The sequence below is a fragment of the Peromyscus eremicus genome, chromosome 1, assembly GCF_949786415.1.
Source record: "Peromyscus eremicus chromosome 1, PerEre_H2_v1, whole genome shotgun sequence".
NCBI lineage: Eukaryota > Metazoa > Chordata > Mammalia > Rodentia > Cricetidae > Peromyscus > Peromyscus eremicus.
The window spans coordinates 123,661,492-123,684,157 of NC_081416.1; the positions used below are offsets into that span (position 1 = coordinate 123,661,492).

The 22,666-nt window shown below is 45.8% G+C and overlaps 1 protein-coding gene across 2 annotated transcripts in view; it reads left to right on the forward strand.

Annotated features, from left to right (window-relative positions):
* Positions 1-8,958: 8,958 nt before the first annotated feature.
* Positions 8,959-22,666, forward strand: part of Slco3a1 (solute carrier organic anion transporter family member 3A1) — a 289,311-nt gene continuing 275,603 nt past the window's right edge. The window contains exon 1 of one of the 2 annotated variants that reach the window (XM_059272942.1): positions 8,959-9,218. In XM_059272942.1, coding sequence (XP_059128925.1) covers positions 9,039-9,218 — 180 coding nt within the window. In that variant the 5' untranslated portion in view covers positions 8,959-9,038. The remainder of the gene's footprint in view (positions 9,219-22,666) is intronic. The other variant, XM_059272944.1, reaches the window with a different exon arrangement.

Consider the following 22,666-nt stretch of genomic DNA (forward strand, 5'->3'; position numbering starts at 1 on the left):
TGATTGTTTCGAGTCACATTTCCTGAGGTAGAGCATTTAGCAGTTTTAATGGTGTCGGGGTAAAATCTGTCTAGCGTTTCCTTGGTAATTACTTGCATGGCTTTTTTTTAAAAAAAAAAAACTTGGAATGCCTTTTCTTCACCGGAGAGCCATTAATTTTTAAAAATGGCTCATCTATGTGTGGTTCTATAATCCATCTGTTTTTATTGTTTTGGTTTGAGGCTGTGACCATGGTGAGGCCATGGTTTGAGTTCATCAATTTTCCCAGTTATTTGATAAATAACATTTCCTTCTTCATTTTTAAAAATTTGTTGTAGCTGTGTTTCTTTTATTAAGCTGGGATAGATGTTACAGTCTAGTTCAGGGTGGTTGCTCTCTCCTGTCAATCTGCAGGCCTGTTCCTGAGCTAGTAACAGTCAATTCCATTTGCTGCTGCTGCTGCTACTTTAATATCTAGAAGGATATGCCCACTGATTGCCTGTTCCAATTTTCCTTTTTAAAAATATGTTTTTAACTTTTAAAAATTATAACCCATGGGCTGGAGAGAGAGGTTGTTAAGCAAAGTGCTTGCCTCACAAGTATGAAGGCCCAAGTTCAAATCCCTAGTACCACGTGAAATCTGGGTACGGCAGCACACCTATAACCCCAAAATACAGAGACAGGTGGATCATATATATGTGTGTGTAGATACCAAGTTCATGACCGCTCTTTAGGGTCAGGTTGAAATTTGTCATAAAAACAACCATTTGCTTCAGCTACTCAAAGATATGCGATATTTCTTAAATGGTAGTTTCATAATTTATAGAAATTCCCCTGTTCACGTTTATATTCCTTTTCTACTTTTCAGTTTTGTTTTCTCTCTTTGCCTTGTATATTCTCTAGAGTGATCCAAGTTCTTCATTTTGCAGAAAAGAGAATTCAGATTCTGAGTATCAAGTGAATTATTTAGACCAAAGCTAGGGAGAGCAAGTCAGAGGGCATTCTGAAGCAGGAAGCTCTGACTCGGGAGCCCACAATGCCATCTTCCATTCTTCTTGGACTTTGTTTTCTCCAGTTTTGCGTGTGTCTTGGTTTCTTTTCTCGTTGCTGTGGTAAAATACTCCAAATAACAACTAATGAAAAATGAGGCCTTGAATTTGAAGAAAAGTGGGGAAAGATATACAGGAAGGTTTGGAGGGAGGAAAGGGAACAGAGCAATGTAATTAAAACGCAGCTTTAAGGAAAGCAACTTGGGTGGGACGGGGCTCGTGTGGGCTTACAGTTCAAGGTATAGTCGATCCTGGTGGGGAAGTCGGGGCTGCACTAGCTCCAGGGAGCTGCTCCCACTGCATCACAATCGGGGAGGAGAAAGGAAAGGATGCAAGCTAGGGACCAGCTTCTCTTCTCCACTTCATTTGGGCCAGCAGCCCCTTCCGAGGAAGTTGCCCACCCCACGATTAAGATGGCTCTTCCTACATAAGTTCACATAATCAAGACAATCCCTCACAGCTGTGCACAGAGGGCCGTCTCCCAGAGGATTCTAGAATCCATCAAAATGACAACAGTAATCATCAACACTGGGTGTACCATCTCCTTTTTTAATTCTTTGAACTCGAGATTTAAAACATGATTACATTTATGTAGCGCGCATGTGCATGTGCATGTGCGCCTGTGCACAGGGGTAAGGTGAGTCCCACAGCATGTGAAGGTCAGAGGACAATTCATGGGAGCTCTTTCTGTCCTTCTATTATGCGTGTCATGGAGATCAAAATCAGGTCACCAGGATTGGCAGCCAGTGCTCTGACCCATTGAGCTACCTCTCTGACTCCTGAATTTAAGATATATCTTTTTAAGATCACCCCAAGTGCATTGATTCTCTAATGATCAAAGCTGTGAATACTATAATTTCTATCGTTCCTTGCAAGTTCTTGCTATGTAGCCCAGGCTGGCCTGGAACCCACTATGTAACACAAACTGGCTTTGAAATTGAAGCCCCTGCTTCCCTAATGATAGGATTACAGAAGGGTGGCTACCAAGCCTGGAATCATTATCAAGATGGAGGCTTACTCTGTAGCCCAAGAAGGCCTCATACCTGCCATCCTCCTGCCTTTGCCTCCCCACAGGGTTACAGGTGTGTGCCATGGAGCCCAGCAGTAACACAAAAGCTTTGACACCCTCCTTGATAAGACAAAGAATGTCATTCCTTTAGACAGACTTCATTGTAGCCTTGGTTGACCCCAGACTTACTAATGCAGCTGAGGATGACCTTAATTTCTGATTCTCCTGCTCTCACTTCCCAAACGCTGGGATAACAGGTGTGAAGCACCACACATGGTGTATGTGGTCCCAGGAATGGAGGCCAGTCTCTGTGTGTGCCTAGGTAACCACTCTACCAATGGAAAGCCATCCCAATTCTCCTCTTGCTCTGGAGTGTCCTTTCCCCACAATTGTTGTCAACATCATTTAGAATCATAGACAAACTACTGTGTTTATTTCTAATGATCTCAAGAAAGCAAAAAAAAATGTATTTATTCTAATATTTTTTAACATTTCAAAACCTAATTTGGTATGTTTAGCTGGAACTGTCACCATCATTTTTAGTGTGTCTTTGCTATTTATTCATGAGGTTTTTGTCTTTTACATATTGTTTCCTCAGAGAGGATCTTTTGGCTTTCCAGTAAAAGTACAGAAGGGGCCTTTGTCTCAGATCTTCATTAGATTGCTTTTCTTTGTACTGTCTTCTTCACAAATTGACATTTCAGTCATAGTGGTTTTTCCCAGTACTACTTATTAGACTTTGCTCTTTGGGGCATCTATTCTTGTGATGTATTATCAGCTCACTGTGTTCATTTTTATCCTACATAGTCACATTTGTATTTTTCTCTGGATGGTTGTAGAATTTTTTTTTAAAAAAGTATCTTTTATATGCAAACAAATTTTCATGATTATGTCTGCACATTTTTATTTAGCATTTTTGCCTAAAATGTGGTGCAGTATTTTAAATTGTCTGTGATTTCTTTTTAATTAAGCTGAAATTTGCCTTCTGTTACTATTTGTCCAAGGAGGCTGATGTAGTTAGAATGTGAAATATTCCCCCACAGGCTTATGTTTTTGAACACTTAGTCACCAGCTGGTGATGCTGTGTGGGAAGGAGTTTTGGGAGTTTTAGGAGGCAAAGCCTCCCGGAAGGAAGTGGGCCACTGGAGACAAGCCTTGAGACTTCCTGTCCACTCTGCTTCCTGATTCCGGATGCAATGTGTGCAGCCAAACCCCCTGCAGCTACCATGTCCTTCAGAGACTGGAGAACCTCCAACAATAAGTCAACGGAAAGCTCCTTAAGTGGCTTCTTATCAGGAACTCGGTCAAGACAACAAGCAAAATAACTAACAGAAACTCCCAGCTTTTCTTGCCCCCAGGGTTCCGAGTCTTCCTAGGCCAAGAGACAGTCCTAATAGTTGGAATGAGAAGCTACAGGATCCCCTGTCCCAGCCTCCCACTTCCCTTAACTGACAACCAGTTCGCTGCTGATTGAAGAATAAATTTTGAACAACGTCTGTATCATTGTTGTGAAGCACTACTAAGTTAGAGGTCGGCTTGCTCTATGACATTAGTAACAACTACAACATGGTCCAGGTTGTCCATATGAACATGTTCCTATTTCATTTGCATCTCAGGACTTACTCTGAAATTACCTTTCCCTTCGCCCCGTCCCATAGCGCATTGTTGGCAGCTGCAGCTGCACAGGTAGACCTAGCAAGATGAGAATGTAGGGTGTATGGTGGGTTAAGGGAAGTCAAGGTGCTTTCTGGTTGAGAAACCAGCCTGGATCTCAACATGGAGCCACTTTCTGCCTTCCTATGAAGGGAGGAGGTGCTCATCCTTGCCCTCGTGTTAGGGACAACTTCCTCAAGAATCTGACGTGCTGTACTTAGCATCCTGATTCTCAGCCCCTTGGATGGAAAAGAAACGTCCAGGTGACTATTGTGATCTGAAGTTCAGCATCCTTCCTCCGTTCTGTAGTCCAGATATGCCACTGAGACGACAATCAGACACAAGATAAACAGCAGGTGGACTCTACCCCCAAGTGCCCAGCTATGTCATTAGTGACCCGGGCGCTTTCCCTGCAGGATGCCAGTGTGCTGACTCCATCAGAATAAAAATATCCATACCTCCTTTGAAGATGGTTCTTTTTCTAAAGCTCAAAAATCAGAAGCAAACACAAATATCATACTAAAATATGACCCAATATTGGTTTCTTCTGAACTAATTTTAGGCTGATTTTTTTTCTCAAACCACAATGCATATGTACATATTCTTTCTATATTAAGAATCAACTAGCCTATTTGGATAAACAAATTCTGTTTACTTTCAAACCAACAGAAGACCCCAAGGGGAGGTCCTGAAAGCACAAACAAAGCTAAGAGTATATTTTTATTCCTTTTTCTCCTCACCTCCAAACTAATCTGTCATGAATATAGCACATTTCTAAAAATCCTATTTATCTGCTGTTAATTCTCCAATTCCTACCCATGCTCTCGTGGTCTTCTCTTTGTCCACCTGGATTCCAGATTCACTTGGTTACAGGTTGTATCTACATGGATGTTTATCCTTTCTATTCTTTGTTGAGCTTCAGGACATATTCAATTGGAGAGAGATAATTTACGATATGAATCTCAGAATATAGTGGCTAACTAACAGAGAATATGGGACACAGGCATGTATCAGGCACACAGGAAATGGTTTGGGGAAGAGAAAGACTATAAGGAATAGAAGCAAACTTCAGCTCAGTACAAACATTGCTTTCAAGGTAAAGAAGTTGTCCTCACTCCAGTTCTATTCTTGTATAATAATAATGATGATGATGATGATATTATTATGAATAATATATTCTATGTTAATATATTGTTTTATATATTAATTATTTCTATATTATTTGTCATATATACATCTACATCTACAGGGTAAGCATCTAAGCACTGATTTTTTTTCATTCCAATGACAATCAGAAATCATTCTATGCATGTGTTTCCCAACCTTGTATTTGTTGTGAACAAAGTTGAAGCTGGCAATAGATGACTCGTGTGAATTACTTGAATAACAGTTTCTCTTTGTGTTGAATTACATTGAGGCCACTTGCTATGAAATCTTGCCACAGCCCAGTGACAGGGGAAGACTGTCACTGTGTGTGTGTGTGTGTGTGTGCGCGCGCGCGCGCACGTGCTGTGCATATGTGACCATGAAGTTAACCTACTTCTCTTCTACAGTGTGAGAGACAAGCTCTCCAAATCCCAACCACTCAGTATTTACCTGTTACATGTTAGTATTTTAGGACTTTGAGGTCCTTTGTCTTCCCATGTCAGGAAATAGTCTTCTGGCTTTCCAGTGTCTGGAATACTGCCAGTAGCCAACAAAATAAGAATCTGAGAGGCTAGGCCTTACTAGCAATGTTTTCTTATAACTGTGAAGAGTTACCTCGCCCAGAAAAGTGAATGAAAATCCAAAATAAATGCAAGCTCTCTGTGGGCACTGACCACTGACCCATTCATTCCTAAATTCACTACTCACCACTAGGGGGATAAGTAGACCAAAAGGAGCTCAGCTGGATGCTGGAATGTTTCTGGTTTCTCCATGGCAATATCAAGGCCATCTTGTCCAGGAAGTGCCCTGTGGGCTTTAGACTCTGTCTTGTTCTCCACGTCACCGTGGACTGTCTATTTCTAAAGCTGGTAAGATGGAGTAATGCTGGATCAGGAGAGCTAAGCCCCCTAGCCTGCTTCTTCTTCCCTCATTTCTCTTCTTTTTAGGTACTTCTATCTGCTCCTGCTGGAGCACACAGGTTCAATCCCTGCCAACTGCTCTGAACACCAAAGCCATTTGTGGCCCTTTCTTAGTATCAAGGGCTCAGGAGGCCCAAATCTCCATGTATGTGGGATGACTAAGGTAGCTGCCATCACAACTTGATGAGCTTTTGTGAGCTGTGCAGACCCAAGGGTGGTTAGTTTTCTGCCTCTTCATTTGTGTATCAGAGATGGCAAAAATGGAAGCCCTCCCTGCTCCCAAAGCTCCATCACCCCAGAGCTACAGTTTTGATTAGGACTGGTACCGAGTGAAGGTTATTGAACTAAATGCTCAAAATTCCCTCCTTCACACTATCTAAGCCTGTAACTGACTTGGCGGAATCTTAAGTCTTCTGGTGCAGCATGCCATTCATAGCCAGTTACTGTTAATTCTAGGAAGAATGGGCAGTCCTAATCTAAATCCCTATCACTGATAGCGTTTATGCCTAATTTATTTAAAGATAGTTCATGCTATAGATCTAAAATAAAGTTAAGTTGCTCTCCCCTCAATCTGTAAGCAGACACCCTGCTGGCTCTGCCATCCTTTACTGAGTAAGTAGCATTTCAGGTTAGTTCCTCTTCTTAGGTCTGTTTTCTCACTAAACAGGGCTTATCGCAACATCTAGTTCAGAGGGTTGCTGAGGGTTACGGGGAAAATGCAGCTCTGTACTGAGAGCTTGGTCAAGGCAAGCAAAAGATAAACATCAGCACTTGTGATGACAGGGCATGTAAAAAAGTCTCCAAGACTAACGCACTTGGAATGACATTTCAACTTGCAGCCTTGCAACCCAGAATCAGAGACAGGGAAGACCCCCCACCCCCACCCCCAGCTCATTAGGGGACTTCGAGAGTAAGGAAGGATTCTGTAAGGCCAGAGTCCTGAGATGGGACGAGGGCAGGAAGCTGAAGGTCCTGACAAAAGCTGGCATTGCGTGACCAGAGGTGGGAGAGGGAACACAGGCAGGCAGCGAGGATTTCAACCATGGTGTAACAGGTTCAGACAGGAGCCTAGAGACACACGTGCCCCTTTCCTCTGGCTATCAAACTATTGAATTAATGGTCCTGAAGGAACTGAAATTCCCCTACCAGACTCATGCAGGGGGAAGAACTGGGTGCCAGCCACAGGAGGAACCTGTCTACAAGGAAGATATGCTACAGGGTTCTGACAACCCGTCAGACCACCTCATAGGAGAGTGGAACTCAGGCGATCATGGGTTAATAATGCTGGGCAGGACTACACCTTGGCCAGGACTACTTGGTGATGCATACCTTTTTGTACACTAAAACAAAAGTGCACGCAGAACACGGAAGACACAGTCGAGGTCGGGGGAGATTACTGGACCCACCTAGTTGTAACTCTTCCCAATGTAACCACATTGAATTAATCCCCCTTCCCTGCTTTTGACGGTCACTTGCCCCTTTAATTGGTATATTGAGGACAGGTGGTTGAGCCTCGCTTCTTAGGGCTGCCAGGGCCCAGGCTTTGACCCTAACAACTCCAGTTACAATACCACCATTGGAGAACAGTGTAGCTACTGATGCCAGGGAGTGATTTGGGCAGAAGGTACCCCAGACAAGGGGAGGCACATTGAAAACCACACCAAGACTAGGTGAGGTCATGTCTGGAAGACAGATGGATGAAGCAATTTATATTTAAATGGTAAGGCAAACAACACACCCCCACAGTGCCACCGTCTATTCTTACTCAACTCCTCTGGAAGAAAGTAGAAATTATGGCGGTGCTAATTGCTATGCACTTTTGAATGAGAACCTTGGCATTGGGATATAGACCTCAGGGAAAAGTGAGTCTCTTTTTTTGATATGATTAGTGAGGAAAAGTTTTCCAAATGGGGTTGGCCTTTCAGTTGCTAAAGTGGACAAGACTAGGTATTTTCTGTTCCTGTCCACTTTCCCCTCAGCTTCCAAATGCTGTTGTTGGAACAGGTAGATCCTATCAGAAGTGCCTTGTGAACCAAAGCCCTAGGGAATGCTGTGGGTGAGGGCTGGTGACAACTGGGCTCAGCTGCAGGCGGACCCTTCAGGCCAGGGCCAGGGAGGGACATATAGTCAGGAGATGGGTGGGGACAGAGCACGCTCGTGGCTCACTGCTTCCTGAATTCCGACTGCAAGCAGCTGGAGAACTAAACAAGGCCCTCTGCTGGGGTCCTTGTGACCTGCAATGCCTGTTACTCTGTGGCCAGGGAGAGATCATCAGTCAGTGAGACTCCCTTAAGATCTAACTTCCCTTCTCGACGCTTCTGTTTCTTTTCCCCATTTTCAGGGAATGGGCGGTTTAGATACGTTCAGTAGCCATCGAGTGCAGGAGCAAAGGCTGGCAGACCGAAGAAGCCCCTGGCAGCTTCGACCTCTGGCATCTTCCGGAGCCCCAGAGCGCAACAACTGTCCCTAGAAACCCCGGAACCGAACCAAATACAGCACCAGTACGGAAAATTCTCTCTTTATAGAAGCAGCTTCTCCTCTCCCGCCTTGGCACTCGGGTGCCTAAGCATTAGGTACCGGGACTAGAAGTAGGGTGCCTGGGCACCCCCATCTCTGCGCCCCATTGCTAGTCGCAATACCTACTACCCAGTTTCCGCCGTGGCGCCCAGGGCCCCACAGTGCCTCCTAGTGGTCGGGTAGCACCTTCCTCGCTCAGCCTCCCACCCCACCAAGACTCCCCGATTCTGCAATTTCTCGGGGGCAGCTAGACCCCTCCGGCCGTGACCATCAGCCAGCCCTCAGCTCCCTAAACAGGTCCCTTCGTGCCTCTCAGGGGCGAACCCGCAGCCAGTACCGGCGCAGCGGGCGGCTCAAGGCAACGATCAGGCCGTGGCCCGAGTTTGGGGCGCTAGGGGGTGAAGGCAGGAGAGGCCGGCGGGCCAGGGGGAGCCGGTGAAGGCAGCGGCGGGAGTCTGAGGGAGGCGAAGCGGCGGCAGCGGCGGGCGGCGCGAGGAGTCCCTGTGATTGGCACAGCCCGAGCTGGAGGAGGCGGCGAGGGGAGGGCGGAGGAGGAGGAGAAGGAGGAGGAGGAAGGGGGCGAGCGCGGCGGCTGCGAGGAGCGGAGCCTTCAACCTCTCCAGCCGCGGCAGGACGGGGGCGGCCGCCGCGGGTCCGGGGCGGGGACAGCACGCAGCCTCGCGGCGCGCACCCCCGCCCGGCAACGGCCACGACACCCGGGGCGAGCGGGAAAGCGGCGGCGGCGGTAGCGGCGGCGGGGGAAGGATGCAGGGGAAGAAGCCGGGCGGTTCGTCGGGCGGCGGCCGGAGCGGCGAGCTGCAGGGGGACGAGGCGCAGAGGAACAAGAAGAAGAAAAAGAAGGTGTCCTGCTTCTCCAACATCAAGATCTTCCTGGTGTCTGAGTGCGCCTTGATGTTGGCGCAGGGAACGGTGGGCGCCTACCTGGTGAGTCCGGGTGCCAACTCTACCACGGACCCCTTTCTCTGCCGGCGCTTCTCCGGCTTGCCGCCTGGCACCGGGAGGGGGCCTCGCCGGCGCCGGGGGCAGGCGGGCATGACCTCGGCCAGGCGCGGAGGTTGGCGACTGGTGCAGAGGCGGCCGCCGGGGGAGCTGCCGGCCCGAGCCCGGAGCGGGCGGGACCGTGGATGCCGGCAGCAGCTTGTGCGCCGGGTAGAGGTTGGGGGCCGGGGAGGGGGGGGGGGGGTGCCCGAGAGGAGACGCCGCGGGCAGGTGGGCATGAAACTGTTTCTTCTCCCCTCTGGAGAACGGAGCCAGATGGCGAGTTCAGGGAACCTCCTCGGAGACTGGAAAGGCATCGCGGTTCAGGTGACCTGCACATGGGAGGAAAAGCCAGTTAGCATCCTGCGTCCTCTACTCTCCGTTTCATCCGCTCGGAGAACGAATCATTATGCATCATTTTCCCCCAGGCTCTTTCTCCATCCGCCAATTGCTGGGGGAATTTAACAGCTTAGAGTAAAAGGCGCCGGAGTGTGGCCCTGATCTGAGTGGTTGCTGCAGGGGGACTAGCCATCTTTCGGTGTTGGGATAAAGTTACAGTACCTGGAGAGCAGCTGCGAGTTTGTGTAGTTCTAGCTTAATTCCCTGCCGTGGTCGCTCGCCCACACGGGGAGTGGATCACTGCGTACAATATGTATCTATTTTATTTGCCTCTAGAACGAGGTTATTGATGCTCAAAAGGCCCATGGACGCCTACTATACCCAAGGAACCCGCTTGTAATGACTCAGCACTGTCAAGTACCACTTTGTTGCTCTCTCCTGCAGTGCTCAGGTGGTCCGCACTTGAGTTTCAGACAATGCACTTCCAGACCTGTCCTGTACTAACAGGGAAAGATGGCTCAGAGTGGATAGTGTTAAATCTTTACTTGGCTATTGACCTGAAACTGGAATCAAATGTCATAGATTTTAAGTGTTAGTGAGCACGTTTGATGGAGATCGAATCGGACAAGATTTCAAAAGCGGTTGGATAACTACATCCAGAGATAGAGCCATGTGTATCCTGATGTTATCATGAATCCCTCATTCCTGGCCCTGGGTTAAAGTTAATGAGGGCCAGACGCTGAGTACCCAGTACCATTAATAATTTCCCAAGGCTCCTACAGGCTAAGGTGAAGTGAAGCAGTGCTTGATTCAAGTTAGTTATGTGGTGACTGGGGGGCTGGGACCTCTACGGAGTCAATTCTGTCCCTGGGATGAGAGAACATGAAAGGGGCATTTAAGAAATCAAATGCATTTCTGTTGCCCTTCCCTAGATGAGCAGCTTTTAAATCTCCATCTCTGTCTTGTGTGTATATGTCGTCACTGAACCCCGGGGCCAAAGTGTTGTTTTATCACATGTATTCGTTTCGTCTACAGTTGTAATACCAAGCTGCAAACTTTGGAATTTGCTCGATGAGGATGATGACATTTGGAGGGGCAGCTTCTTTAGGGATGATTTGACTGTTAAGATACTTAGAAGGTACATGTGTTACTAGAGGCAAATGCACATTAATACTGATAGGTGGGAATCTGTACGGTAGCATGTGCAAGCGATGTTCTATCTAACCAGGTCTTCCTGTAAAAGGAGACAATTAGTCTATCAACATCTGGCTCTCGTTTTAACAGTTCCTTTGCCTCAAACCAGTTTTGCTGAAGAGTACATTATCCACATGTGGCAAACAGCGAGGCTATACTTTTCATCCCAGGAATGATGAATGCCTGAGCTTAGGAGTCTTCGCTTGTGACTTAAGGGTTTTAGAAGGAATCGAAGCCGAGCCTCAAGCAGAGGAGCGGTCTTGTTCCTTTTGGAAAGTTAAAAAGCAAGTGCTTCTACCATGGGGAACTTCGCCAGGCAGGGCTGGCCCTGGGAAATGAGGGTTACCATGAATCTCAGAACAAGGAAGGGGCAGGAGGCCTTCAATCCACCTGCTGGTGGCATTGGGACACTTGTATCCCTAATGCAAAGTCGGGGGGGTGGGGAGGGGGGTAAAGGTAACAGGAACCAACAGGTGCCTTGCATAAAGCAGAAGCAGGCCCAGGAGAGGACAGGCCTAGGAAACTGAATTAACTTTGATCAGTAGCAGTGCGAGCATAAGGTTCTCAGGGCCCTGCTCTGTCCCGCTGCCCTGGCCTTCTCTTTACTATAAGAACCTCAGGTGAAGACTAGGTAGGTTACCAGGATTGGCCCAGTCAGCTTGCTGTTGGCTTTGATCTTCTGGGTCACTTAAGAGGCTTTTCTTCCTCTGTCCTTTGGGCAGGTGGGGACAGTTTTGGTTTTCTTTCAACCACAGGAGCTTTCTCTCTGGATGTTTGGGGAAATCACTTTTTGCAGGAGGGTCGAGGGAAAAGGCAGATTTCTTCCTTTTAAAATGTCATTGCATCTTTCTGAGGAAACCTGAGACCCTGTGTCTATAAGAGGAACACAGGTGGTCCATGTGCAAGGGGAGTGTGTGTGTGTGTGTGTGTGTGCATATGTGATCTTTTCATTGGTTATCAGCATGCTCTTCTGAGAAAGTGTTTTCAGATACTCGATGATGAAGAAGGGCTTGCTATGGGACGTTGCCAGCCATGCTTCCTTTCTCCGTAAGAACTATGGCTGCAAGTCGGATGTCAATGGCAATATTTCCTATTTGACTTTTAAAGTTCATGCAGCTACCTGGTGTGTGTGTGTGTGTGTGTGTGTGTGTGTGTGTGTGTGTGTGTGTGTTTTAATCTCCTTGGGTGCCTTTCTGTTTTTAAGTATTGGGAAGTGTCATTTCATTTTTCTCTTTCGTTCTGAGAAGAGAGGTTTCTCGTTGCCCTTAGTGTGTCCTCAGCGACATTGGTGTAGGTTTCCTAACTGCAGGAGTGAAGCAGGAAGTGGCTTGTGATTTGAGAAGCTTCCCTGAAAAGTAGGACTCGTGTGTGTGTGTGTGTGTGTGTGTGTGTGTGTGTGTGTGTGTGTCTCCCTGGGGTGGGGGTGGGGTGCTAAAGAAGGGTAAGAAAGAGGAGGAGAGTGATGGAGGGGAGGAAAGGGATGGAGAGAGAACCAGAGGGAGAGGGGGAGAAAGGGAGAGGGGCAGAGAGAAAAAGAGAGAGAGAGAGAGAGAGAGAGAGAGAGAGAGAGAGAGAGAGAGAGATTTTGATTGATTGGCTCAAGAACCTGCGTGCCCAGGAGACTCAAAGAACTGTATCTAACAAGGCATCCTAGTCTGAGAACCTGCAACTTTTTGCTTGGATTTTGAGGCCCTCCAGGAAGTAAAGAATGACCGGGACTCAAACATTCTTGATAGATCTTGGTAGGACAATACAGATAAGGTAATCCAGGTGCTACCCAGCATAGCCAGGGACTCTGAAATCAGCACTTAGAGCAACGTTGTGCTGCAGTGTCTTAAACAGCTTGGTTGGCTATGGTGTGTGTGTGTGTGTGTGTGTGTGTGTGTGTGTGTGTATTATACATACATATATATGTGTGTGTATCATACATATATACAAATATATATATGTATATATGTATGTATGTATGTGGCCTAAGAGGAGGCCTGCTGAGTTTAATGATCATTGTGCCTTACTTGTATTGTCCAAGACAAGGCTATGTGTATGTACTTCTGGTACCTGGGGGTTTGCTTCCCGTGGCTCCAGTCTGTACAGCTCTATTTGAAGGGATATAACTGCTGTAGAAGTCTTGGTCTGTTGAAAGGAGACTGTTCTCAGGCATGTGGGAACTGGCTGGACAGAAAGTCATTTGTGTAGATTTATCTGTGCATTGTGGAGGCTTACTGAGATGTGGCGAGCCCAGTAACCCTGAAGAGACAGGTTCATCTGTGTCATGGCATTACTGAGGACTTGAGGAGATAAGGATGTGTACAGGAAATTAAAACTGCTGACACCTTAGGCAATTTTGAATGAAGCTCATGGCCGATGCTGTTGAATTGCTTTGGGATGCACATGAAATAAAGGCCAGTGGTAGTCTCTGGAATCATGGGGGACTCCTGTGAAGCAGAGGTGGGCCTTTCCCTATTTTGAGTTATGCAGAAGTGTGTTTGAGGTTGTGCTGACAGGATAATGACACAGATGACTGAGTGTGGCTGATGAGGAACTGCCTCTCTGCTCTATAGTCACTTCTTTTTTGGCCAGAGAACATTCAGAGGTTTACAGTTAGCTGCCGTGGTTGATACTTTCTTTTTCTCTAAAGAAGCGTCTTTTTGAAGGTAGATTCTTGCATTGCTAGGCTGACGGCTGAAAAACATTTTTAAAGTCCTTGTCAAATTAGCATGATGACTAAGGTAGCTGTATTTTACTTAATCAAATTATTTTATACACTTATGGTTACTCATAATGACAAATTTCCTGCTATTTGCATAATTACTATATAGCCCCCAGGTAGTTTAAAAAAAAAAAAACTCTGAATTTTTTTTCCTTATAGCTTTGTTTAAAATGTTTAACTAATACTCCTTAAGGAAAAAGTGTATTTCTGAAAATTCTCTTCAACCAGGTTTGTGTACACACTTTTGTTTCCTTGGGGTGCATGTAAGGAGGGGTGCGTGCGTTTTAACAATAGAAGAATCTAAATGAATTACTTGGACAGTGAGCAAGATTTCTCTCCTGGGTTTTGTTAACCCCGCCCGCCTCCCCTGTTCAGTTTCAATACCCTATACAAAGGGTCCAGAGTTCAGGCTGTGTGGTGCTGCCTTGCCTTTAGGATGGGTACTCCACCATTTTGGCTCCTCCTACCTGCTGCTGGAAGGGCATCTTCCTGTGTCAGCCTTGGTGAGGTTCCTTCTGTGTGGTCCATGAACCACTGGGGAGGCAGAGTTCTGGCGGGAAGCGCTCTGGATTTGTTTTGCATATCTGATGGCAGACTTGGAGGCTCTATGTTGATCAGGGTCTGGTTTACCTAGCAATGTGGTCAGGGGATGTGTAAGTGTACTGCTGCAAAAAACTATGGAGATAACGTCTCATTTGATGCAGGAGGAGAATCTAGTTCCTTAGGGGCCACATACCTCTACTGTGACTCCCAGCTTAAACACACATTTAAAGGGCACAGATTTCACAGGCTATATCAGTTCATAAGCACACACCTAGGAAGAAGAGCCATGGTATTAACCTTCTCTTTGCTCCTACTTTGCATAAGTACTCATGTTCTGTGCATGGTTGCTTGCTCTAAATTATTTGCATACATATTTGAGCAATTCTGAACATCATATACTTCCTTTTTCTGAAAAAAATTGCAATGAAGTTTTGTAGCTTTTTTTTTCTTTAGTGATAGGGATTGGACTCAGGACCTTGCACATGATAAGCAAGTGCTCTATCACTGAGCGATACTCCCAATTCCTTAATGGTAATTTTTTGGGGAGGAGGGTTGAGACAGGGTTTCTCTGTGTAGTTTTGGTGCCTGTCCTGGATCTCACTCTGTAGACCAGGCTGGCCTTGAACCCCCAGAGATCCGCCTGGCTCTGCCTCCAGAGTGCTAGGACTAAAGGGGTGCACCACCGCCACCACCTGCCTCTTAATGGTAATTTTGAATGTATGTCTTCACATTGGTTTAGACTCTAGGCTCTCTCAGGACAACTTTGGTTATATTTTATTGCCTCTTAGAATGCTGTTGGTAGTTTGTGCCCCAGAAAGAGATACCCTTGCTTCTTGCCCTTACTTACTTTGTTTTCCTTTTTTCTTTTTACTTCTGTGTCTGCAGAAAGGTAATTATTGACCTTGATTCAGAGGATAAGTAAATTTGATGTGTTGCAAAGACATGCGTATTTAAGGCAGCCATGGGAGAGATTACTTGTCAGTGATTAAAACTCCCCTCAAGTGACTGAAGTCCAGGGTGGAGAATGGCGCATGGCTGACAGTGGTGGCTCCCTGGATGACTGTTATGGGAAGACCTGGGATTCATTTCTGTGCCATGACACCCTTTCCGTTTCTCTGTCCTCTAGGCTAGTGACTTAACCTCTCTCTTCCTTGCATTTTTGTCCTTTTAAAATGAGGATAATTGTGATCTCTGTGATACTGTGAGGATTTACTGCTTTCAGGACCCATAAAGCACTTTGGAGTTCATCTGGCACATATAAGTACCCAGTACTTAGTACATATTAGCCATTTTTTTTATTGTTTTGTTTTATTTGGTTTTTTGAGACAGGGTTTCTCTGTGTAGCTTTGCACTTTTCTTGGATCTCGCTCTGTAGACCAGGCTGGCCTTGAACTCACAGAGATCTGCCTGCCTCTGTCTCCTGATTGCTGGGATTAAAGGCGTGCGCCACCACCGCCCGGCCATATTAGTCGTTATTATCAACACAGATGTACACATTTCCTGAAGAAATAATGATGTTGTAACCCCAATCACTGAATAATAAAATTATTTCAGTCAGGCTCTGGCTTTTTGGTTTGGTGAGTTGCAGACATAGGAAACTTAAACTTCTGAATAAACACTTGTGTCTGGAAGGGAAAAATGGTTTTGAAAGTATGATGTAAGTTAAATCCTGGCCGCTAATTCTTTTATTTGTTTATTGCGACAATTCATATTAAAAAATTCTAAAAATAAGGGGTGTGTGTGTGTGTGTGTGTGTGTGTGTGTGTGTGCGCGCGCGCGCGCGCGCGCGCGCGCGCGCGCGCGCAAGGGAGCCACCACACCAGTAGTCATTTATGTATACCCTTTTATGGACCAGGGTACTTAGGTGAGAAGAGCTGGAGACTGGGAGAGAGTGTGTTGATGGGCTCACATCGGGGAATCCTTTCTTTCTGTTACTCCGGTCTATGGCTGTGTGGTCGCAAAGACTAATGACAGGAGGTTAAGAAGTGACTTAGACTGGTTTTGAATGTGGATGATTTGAATTATGGTGCCTCAGTTTGCTCATCTGAAAAGTGAGGCTCATGTATCTTAGTGGGTAGCTCAGAAGTCTAAATAAACGGGCATGTGGCAGAGTGGCTCTCACAGATGCCATAGTCACTGACTGCTTTAGCAGGAATGGGGTAAGCAGGATCGTTGACCTAAGGACCAGCAGGCACCTGAGGATCTGGGATCTTGTATAGATCCTGGTTTTCTGTTTCCAAAACCCATGATCTGAGCTCCCGTAGCTTGTTCTGCTTCTGGGGTTATAAGGCTGAGTGGACTCTTCAGGGGATCTTGAGATGTCAGGAGGGAGAGGACCAAGGAACATATGCCTGGGACATACGCTGCCCTTTAGGCAGCCTTGTATCAGACAAGACACCTGGAAGCTCAGCCTGGTGGTCCAGAAGGGCTCATGGCTGGACTGCTCCCCTACTTCCCCTCGATGCTTCTCCACGGTATCCAGGCTCTACAGCACATTTGTGCGCGCATCTCCCATCATAACGCTTGATTTCTCAGAAGCAGGACCAAGGCGCTGTCCATATAGCCTTGTTTCCCAACTAGTCTCTGCATTCTCTCTACTCCTGGCTGCTAGGACTCGTTCAGGAACATAACTTCTGCACACTGCCCTTCCGTGTGTAGTCTTTACAGCCTTCCTGCCCCTAGGCCCCTTGATCCTGGCCTTGGGAAGGAAAAAGGAGAAAATGGGTTCATGTTGGGGAATTGGGTTGTAGTGTATAAACCAGGTAAGGTTTCCGATCCCCATTCAGATGCCATGGATTACCCAGAGGATCACAGAGCCCCCAAAGCCTGCTGACTCTGTGGTGACCCTATTAAAAGCACTGGATCCTCTATGGCTATGACCTGCAGTCAGCTAGCCTGGGGAGCCGCCTTCTGGGCTTTCCAGTGACGACATAGACGGGAAACATTCCCTCCGTGGTGGGCAGAATCTCAATATCCAGTGACTCCCAAGGTCAGTCGGCTCTTCTTTAGGGTGTTCAGTCTAGTTCCATCCTGTACGAGAACTAGTTGGTCACTCTCTTTAATCCCAATGATGGTAACCCATCCAGCTGTGTCTCCAGTATGGGGCATTTCTCTCCAGACTTTGGAATAACTACTTCTCTGTTTAAAGTATACTAGTTGACGGTTAGAATTTTCCCGGGTTTAAACAAAAGTCACGTATTGGAAATATTTTAAAGCAAAAGACAACACGGTCGTCCTACTTTTTGTGGGCAGAGGGTAACGTGTGAACCCACCCTTCTCTTTGCTTCCCGTTTCCTCCGTAAGTAGCTAGTCATTACTCTCTGGAACTCTGTTCCCCTGGCATGTGACAAGTCAAGCGACTTTCGAGTCACCTGGTAAGGAATCGAAGAGAACACTGACTGAATTGATTTTTATTTAAATCGTTACCGTGAACTCTCTGGAAACCCTTGGAGTCGGCTGTGGCTGTAAACACATTTGGATAGCCAGTGGAGAGTCAGCCACATCCTTAGTGCATGGCAGAAGGGCCGAGTACTAACTGGCAGCTCATGGCTGTGCCATTCCAAGAAGCCAGGCTCAACTCTGGAGGAGTGTGGTGCTTATCTTACCAGCGATCTGTTTGCGCATCCACTCTCTCTCCACACTCCCTCTGAGCACTCTATAGGTGTGAGCTGATTCTAGTTCATCTGTCAAGTTGCCCTTCAGGGCAGCTTTGTGTCTCTAGATGATGAACTTGGCTGTCCAGGTGGCCCTTGAGACTCTTCCTTAATATCTTTTGTATTAATTACTTTTATCTTATATAATATGTGGGAGACCAACTTACGAAAGAGAAGATTTATTTTGCTCCCTTTTCCAGAAGGTTCAGTTCGTGGTCACTTACCACAATGCATTTGGGCGGGGTGCATCATGGAAGTGAGCATGTGCGGAAACAGAAAATGAGGGAGGGACTGAGGACCAGCTAGAATCTTCAAAGGCACCTCAGTGACCTACTTATCCAACTAGGCTCCACTTCCTAAAGTTTCTACCACCTTCTAGAACAGTGCCCACACATTCAACACATGAGCCTAAGGCAGCATTTCTCACCCAGTGGGTCACACCCCCTTTGGGGACTCAAGCAACCCTTTCACAGCGGCCGCTTAAGACCATCTGCTTATCAGATTTTTTACATTATGATTCCTAACAGTCACAGGATTACAGTTATGAAATAATAACAAAATAATTTTATGGTTGGGGGTCACCACAATATAAGGAACTGTATTAAAGGGTCGCAGCACTAGGAAGGCTGAGAACCGCTGGCCTAAGGGGACATTTCCTTTCTAAGCCATAACACACCTAAAGCCTATGCAGTCCCTCTCTACAGGCACCCAAGCTTCTGGTTTTGTAGAGTCAGGAGAAAGAAGCAGGGTCCCAACAGGCATTTCACAAACAGTTCTGGGGACACAGCCTAGAATAGAAATGTGGCAGACCACTTCTAACATCACTGGCCACACATCCAACAAATCCCCCAAAGGGAGACATGACTCTCTTACCTCTGCCCCATGCACCTGCAGGCTTGGTGTAGGAGAACAGTGTCACATGGTGTTTTTCAATTAAAGACTATTGTAAATTATTCATAGGGAATGGCTATTGTCTTTTCCCTCCTTTGGAAAAGGCTTATGTAAAACAGGCACACACTTTCTCTAATTGTTGGATTTGCTCTCCCATCTTCTGCTAATGAGAATGAGAAATTACCACCTTGGATAAAAGCAAGTTGGAAAACTGCCCTGGGCTGATTACATAAGCTTTAAAATGCTGTACCTGAAATCATGTGTTTACTCTGCTAAGAATTCCCTTAATGAAGATGAAAATTTCTACACAGCTGGATCCATACGTTTTTTTTTTCCTTATGTAAGATTCAATTATTGTGATCCAATCTGTAAAATCAAGAATGATGCTGTTTAGTTAAGCTCTCCACTAGCTTTTTGGGTCAGAATTGCTTGAATAGATCCACAGGCCATCTATAGCAATCCCCGAGCATCCAGACTGGCCATGGCTTCAGTACGAGCCTACCTGCCCTTCAGGGGTGTAGAAGGCTCACTTTGGACCTGTGATAACTTTGGCTCACCTCCCTGAAGGCCTTCTTTAGCAACTGCATGCAAAGCACCGTGGTCATCTGCACCTATAACTGTACAGCATTGGTTGTGATTGATGTTATCCTTGGGCTATATCGTTTCTGAAGCCCTGGGAATTTGTTGGGTCTTATGGGATAGCGTTCATAATTTGCATGTGTTCCAGTGTGGCACCCACTCCTCTTCTCCCTGGCTCTCAGTCTCATACAGTCCAGGCTGGCTTTGAACTAACTGTGTAGCTGAGGTTGGTCTTCCAGTCTGCACCTCCTAAGTGCTAGGATTACCGGTATGCTTCACCCTGCCTGGTTTTATGCAGTGCTCGGGTCAAACCCAGGGCTTTGTGTGTAGTAGCCAAGTACTTAGTCAATTGGCCTACATCCACCAACCTTCGCCATCCTCACCTTGAAGCTATGTTGTGTGGTATGTGCGGGGTCCACAGCACATTCCACAGCTGAACTGAGTCAAGGTACCTCTTGAAATGTAGGCTAAGGATTTTTTACTTTTTTGACAAGATGAGACTTGGGAAGAAAAGACTTCAATGGGACTAGGTGTCTTGAAATAGATATAGAAGAGCTTCAGACAAGACATTCCTGCCCTTATGAAAAAAAAAATTAGGACGTGGCTCCTGACTTATTATGCAGTATATATGTTGCCTTCCCAGTGCTGGTAAATACTTGCATATGTTAGTGGACTTAACACGCCAACAACACACTCTCTCAGCCAGCCAAAGAGATGATACCTTTCAGAAACCCAAAACACAAATTAGCACCTTCCCTTTCCCCTTGCCAAGCCATAGAGATTTGTATAAATAGATCAGAAAGTCGGTGAGCAGCTCTGCAGTTCTGCAGCTGGCAGTTGGCAGGAGCCAGTGGGGAGGCTTGCCTTGCACCCCAGCCCAGAGTGGTGCCTAGAGCCTGCAGCTAGCAGGTCAAGTCCAAGTGCAGCTGCATTCATAGGTGGAATGGATTGTTTTATTTGCATATTGCTTCTGGGTCCCCAGCTTGCCTGGGCCTGTCAGTCAAAGATCTGTTCATAGGCCTTCTTAAATATGGTTTGGCCCTCTATACCCAGGGTTCCTTATTTATGGATTCAACCAATCCCCAAACAAAAATCGTGGAAAAGAGCTCGCACTGGAACTGAACATATACAGACTTTAATTGTCTCACCATAGCCATTTTTACATAGTATTCACATTTAATTAGCTATCATAAGTAATTGAAAGTATACAAGGAGATGAATATAGGTCATATTCAAATACTATTCATTTTATTTTATTCTTTTTGTGATAGTAAGTTCAAATCCAGACAGTGCCCATTCACAAGCCTTTTTAACAAATTTTATTTATAATCTGGAGAGATAGCTCAGCAATTAACATCGGCTGCTCTTCTAGAGGACAATTTTCAGTACCCACACAGGCTCACTATCATCTTTAACTCCAGTTCCAGGATATCTGATGCCCTCTTCTGACCTCCAAAGACACTGGGCATGCACATGGTACACATACATACTACATATGCAGGCAAAACATTTATACACATAAAATTGTTTCAAAAAATTGTTTTAAGTATAGGTAGGCTTTCATGTAGTCCAGTCTGACCTCAGACTTGCTTTGTAGCCACCACAATGACCTTGAACTTCTGATCCTCCTGCTTCCACTCCTCAGTTCCTGGGACATTGGCTTGTGCCACCAGGCTTGTTTTTATGCATTGTTGTGGAATGATCCCAGAGCTTTATGCATGCCAGGTGAGCACTGTACCAACTGAGCTACATCCCTTGTCCCTCTATAACTTTGTTGGTTTGATGCCTGTCCTAAAGACCAGGCTGGCCTTGAACTCACAGAGATCTGCCTGGCTCTGCCTTCCGAGTGCTGGGATTAAAGGTGTATGCTACCACCACCACCCCGACTCTTTGATTTTTTAATATAAGGGATTTGAACGCATGTTGATTTGGTGTGAGGGTTGTTCTGGGGAGCTATCCCCTGAGGTTGTAGAAAGACATCATAGAATGGTGATGTCTGCACATGTTGCTTTCATGTTAGACAAAATTAACACTTCCCCAAATGGGCAGCCTCGCGTCTAGAACCTGCCTACCTTTGCTGGCAGGTGTGAGCAGGTAGCCTGGAAGCAGAGGCAGTGGAAATATTTTTTTAAAAAACTAATGATCGTAAGTACATATAAATTAAGGCATGGTTTAAGGCATCTTCAATGTTAAGATCTAAAATGCTTCAAATTCTCAAACTTTTGAGTGCTGACCTGGTACTATGAATGGAACATTCCACACTGGATCTCATGTGTGGACATGTGGCCAAAATGTGGCTGCCATAAACTATTGCGTAAAATTACCTGTGGACTGTGTGGATGAGGAGTATAACAAACATAAATGAATTACATGTTTAGACTTGGCTCTCATTCCCTAGCTAGCTCACTGTGTATATGTAAATATTTCAAAATTAAAAAAAAAAAATCCCCCAAGTGTGAAACATTTCTAGCCCAAGCATTTTTGTAAAAAATGTAAAAAAATGTAAACAAACAAACAAACAAACAAACAAACGCTCTTGACCTGTATGGCAAAAAAACATGCAATTTTCTCACATTTTCAAAATTTATTCCCGCCCCCCCCCCCCACATTTTTTTGTTTTAGAGAAAAACAGGATTCATATTTTCTAGTGGATACTATATCAGTCTTTAATGTAGGAACATTCATTTTTATTTGTCTTCTGATACTTTGGGGAGTACTCTCATTATAACAAGTGCTAGAAAGGACAGCCATTAAACTCTCTCAAGGTCTCATGGTGCCTAAGGCTGCCAGTGTCAGAATGAACAGGGAAGCCTTTCTGATTCCAGGTGCGGAGACCGAGTGTCTGTGTTCAGGTGTGTGGCCTCTAAGGCTGCTTTTCTCTTTGTGTCCAAGTGAACTGAGCCATGCTGGTCCCAGGTGTTCAGCTCAGCCCCCTTCCCTCCTCCTAACTGTTTATTCCTTTCTTTTACCTCTCTTCACTGGCTCTGACCCTACTGGTGCCGCACTTAAGGATGTTGTAGTCACAGGTATGGGTCCTCTGGGATGCTATTGGTGGCTTGGTCATTCTCGTCAGGCTTGTGCTGTAGATGGTATTTACATTATCTTTCCAGTGCCGTCTTCTCTCCATCCCCACCATCCTTCTCTATGGACTATGCAACTGAGCTCTCCCCTCCCCCATACAGGTCTTCGAACCACAGGCCCACTTTTCCCCAAGACGACAGGCCCAACTCTCCTGTACTTTATTCTTGATCAGGAGTGGGGCCTGGCCCTTCATGCTTTATTTAAATCTTTCTTTTGTGGAGGTTCTCAAACATTTTTGGTGTCTCAGATGTTAGGCAAAATAGGGTTATATTTTTATATTTAACAGAACTATATGACTATAACGATACATAAAATGTAGAGTATTATTTACACATATACATACGTATATATTTCTGTAGTAAAGAGAAAGTGCTTGGCAGTCTCCTGGTGGAGAAGTGGAAATG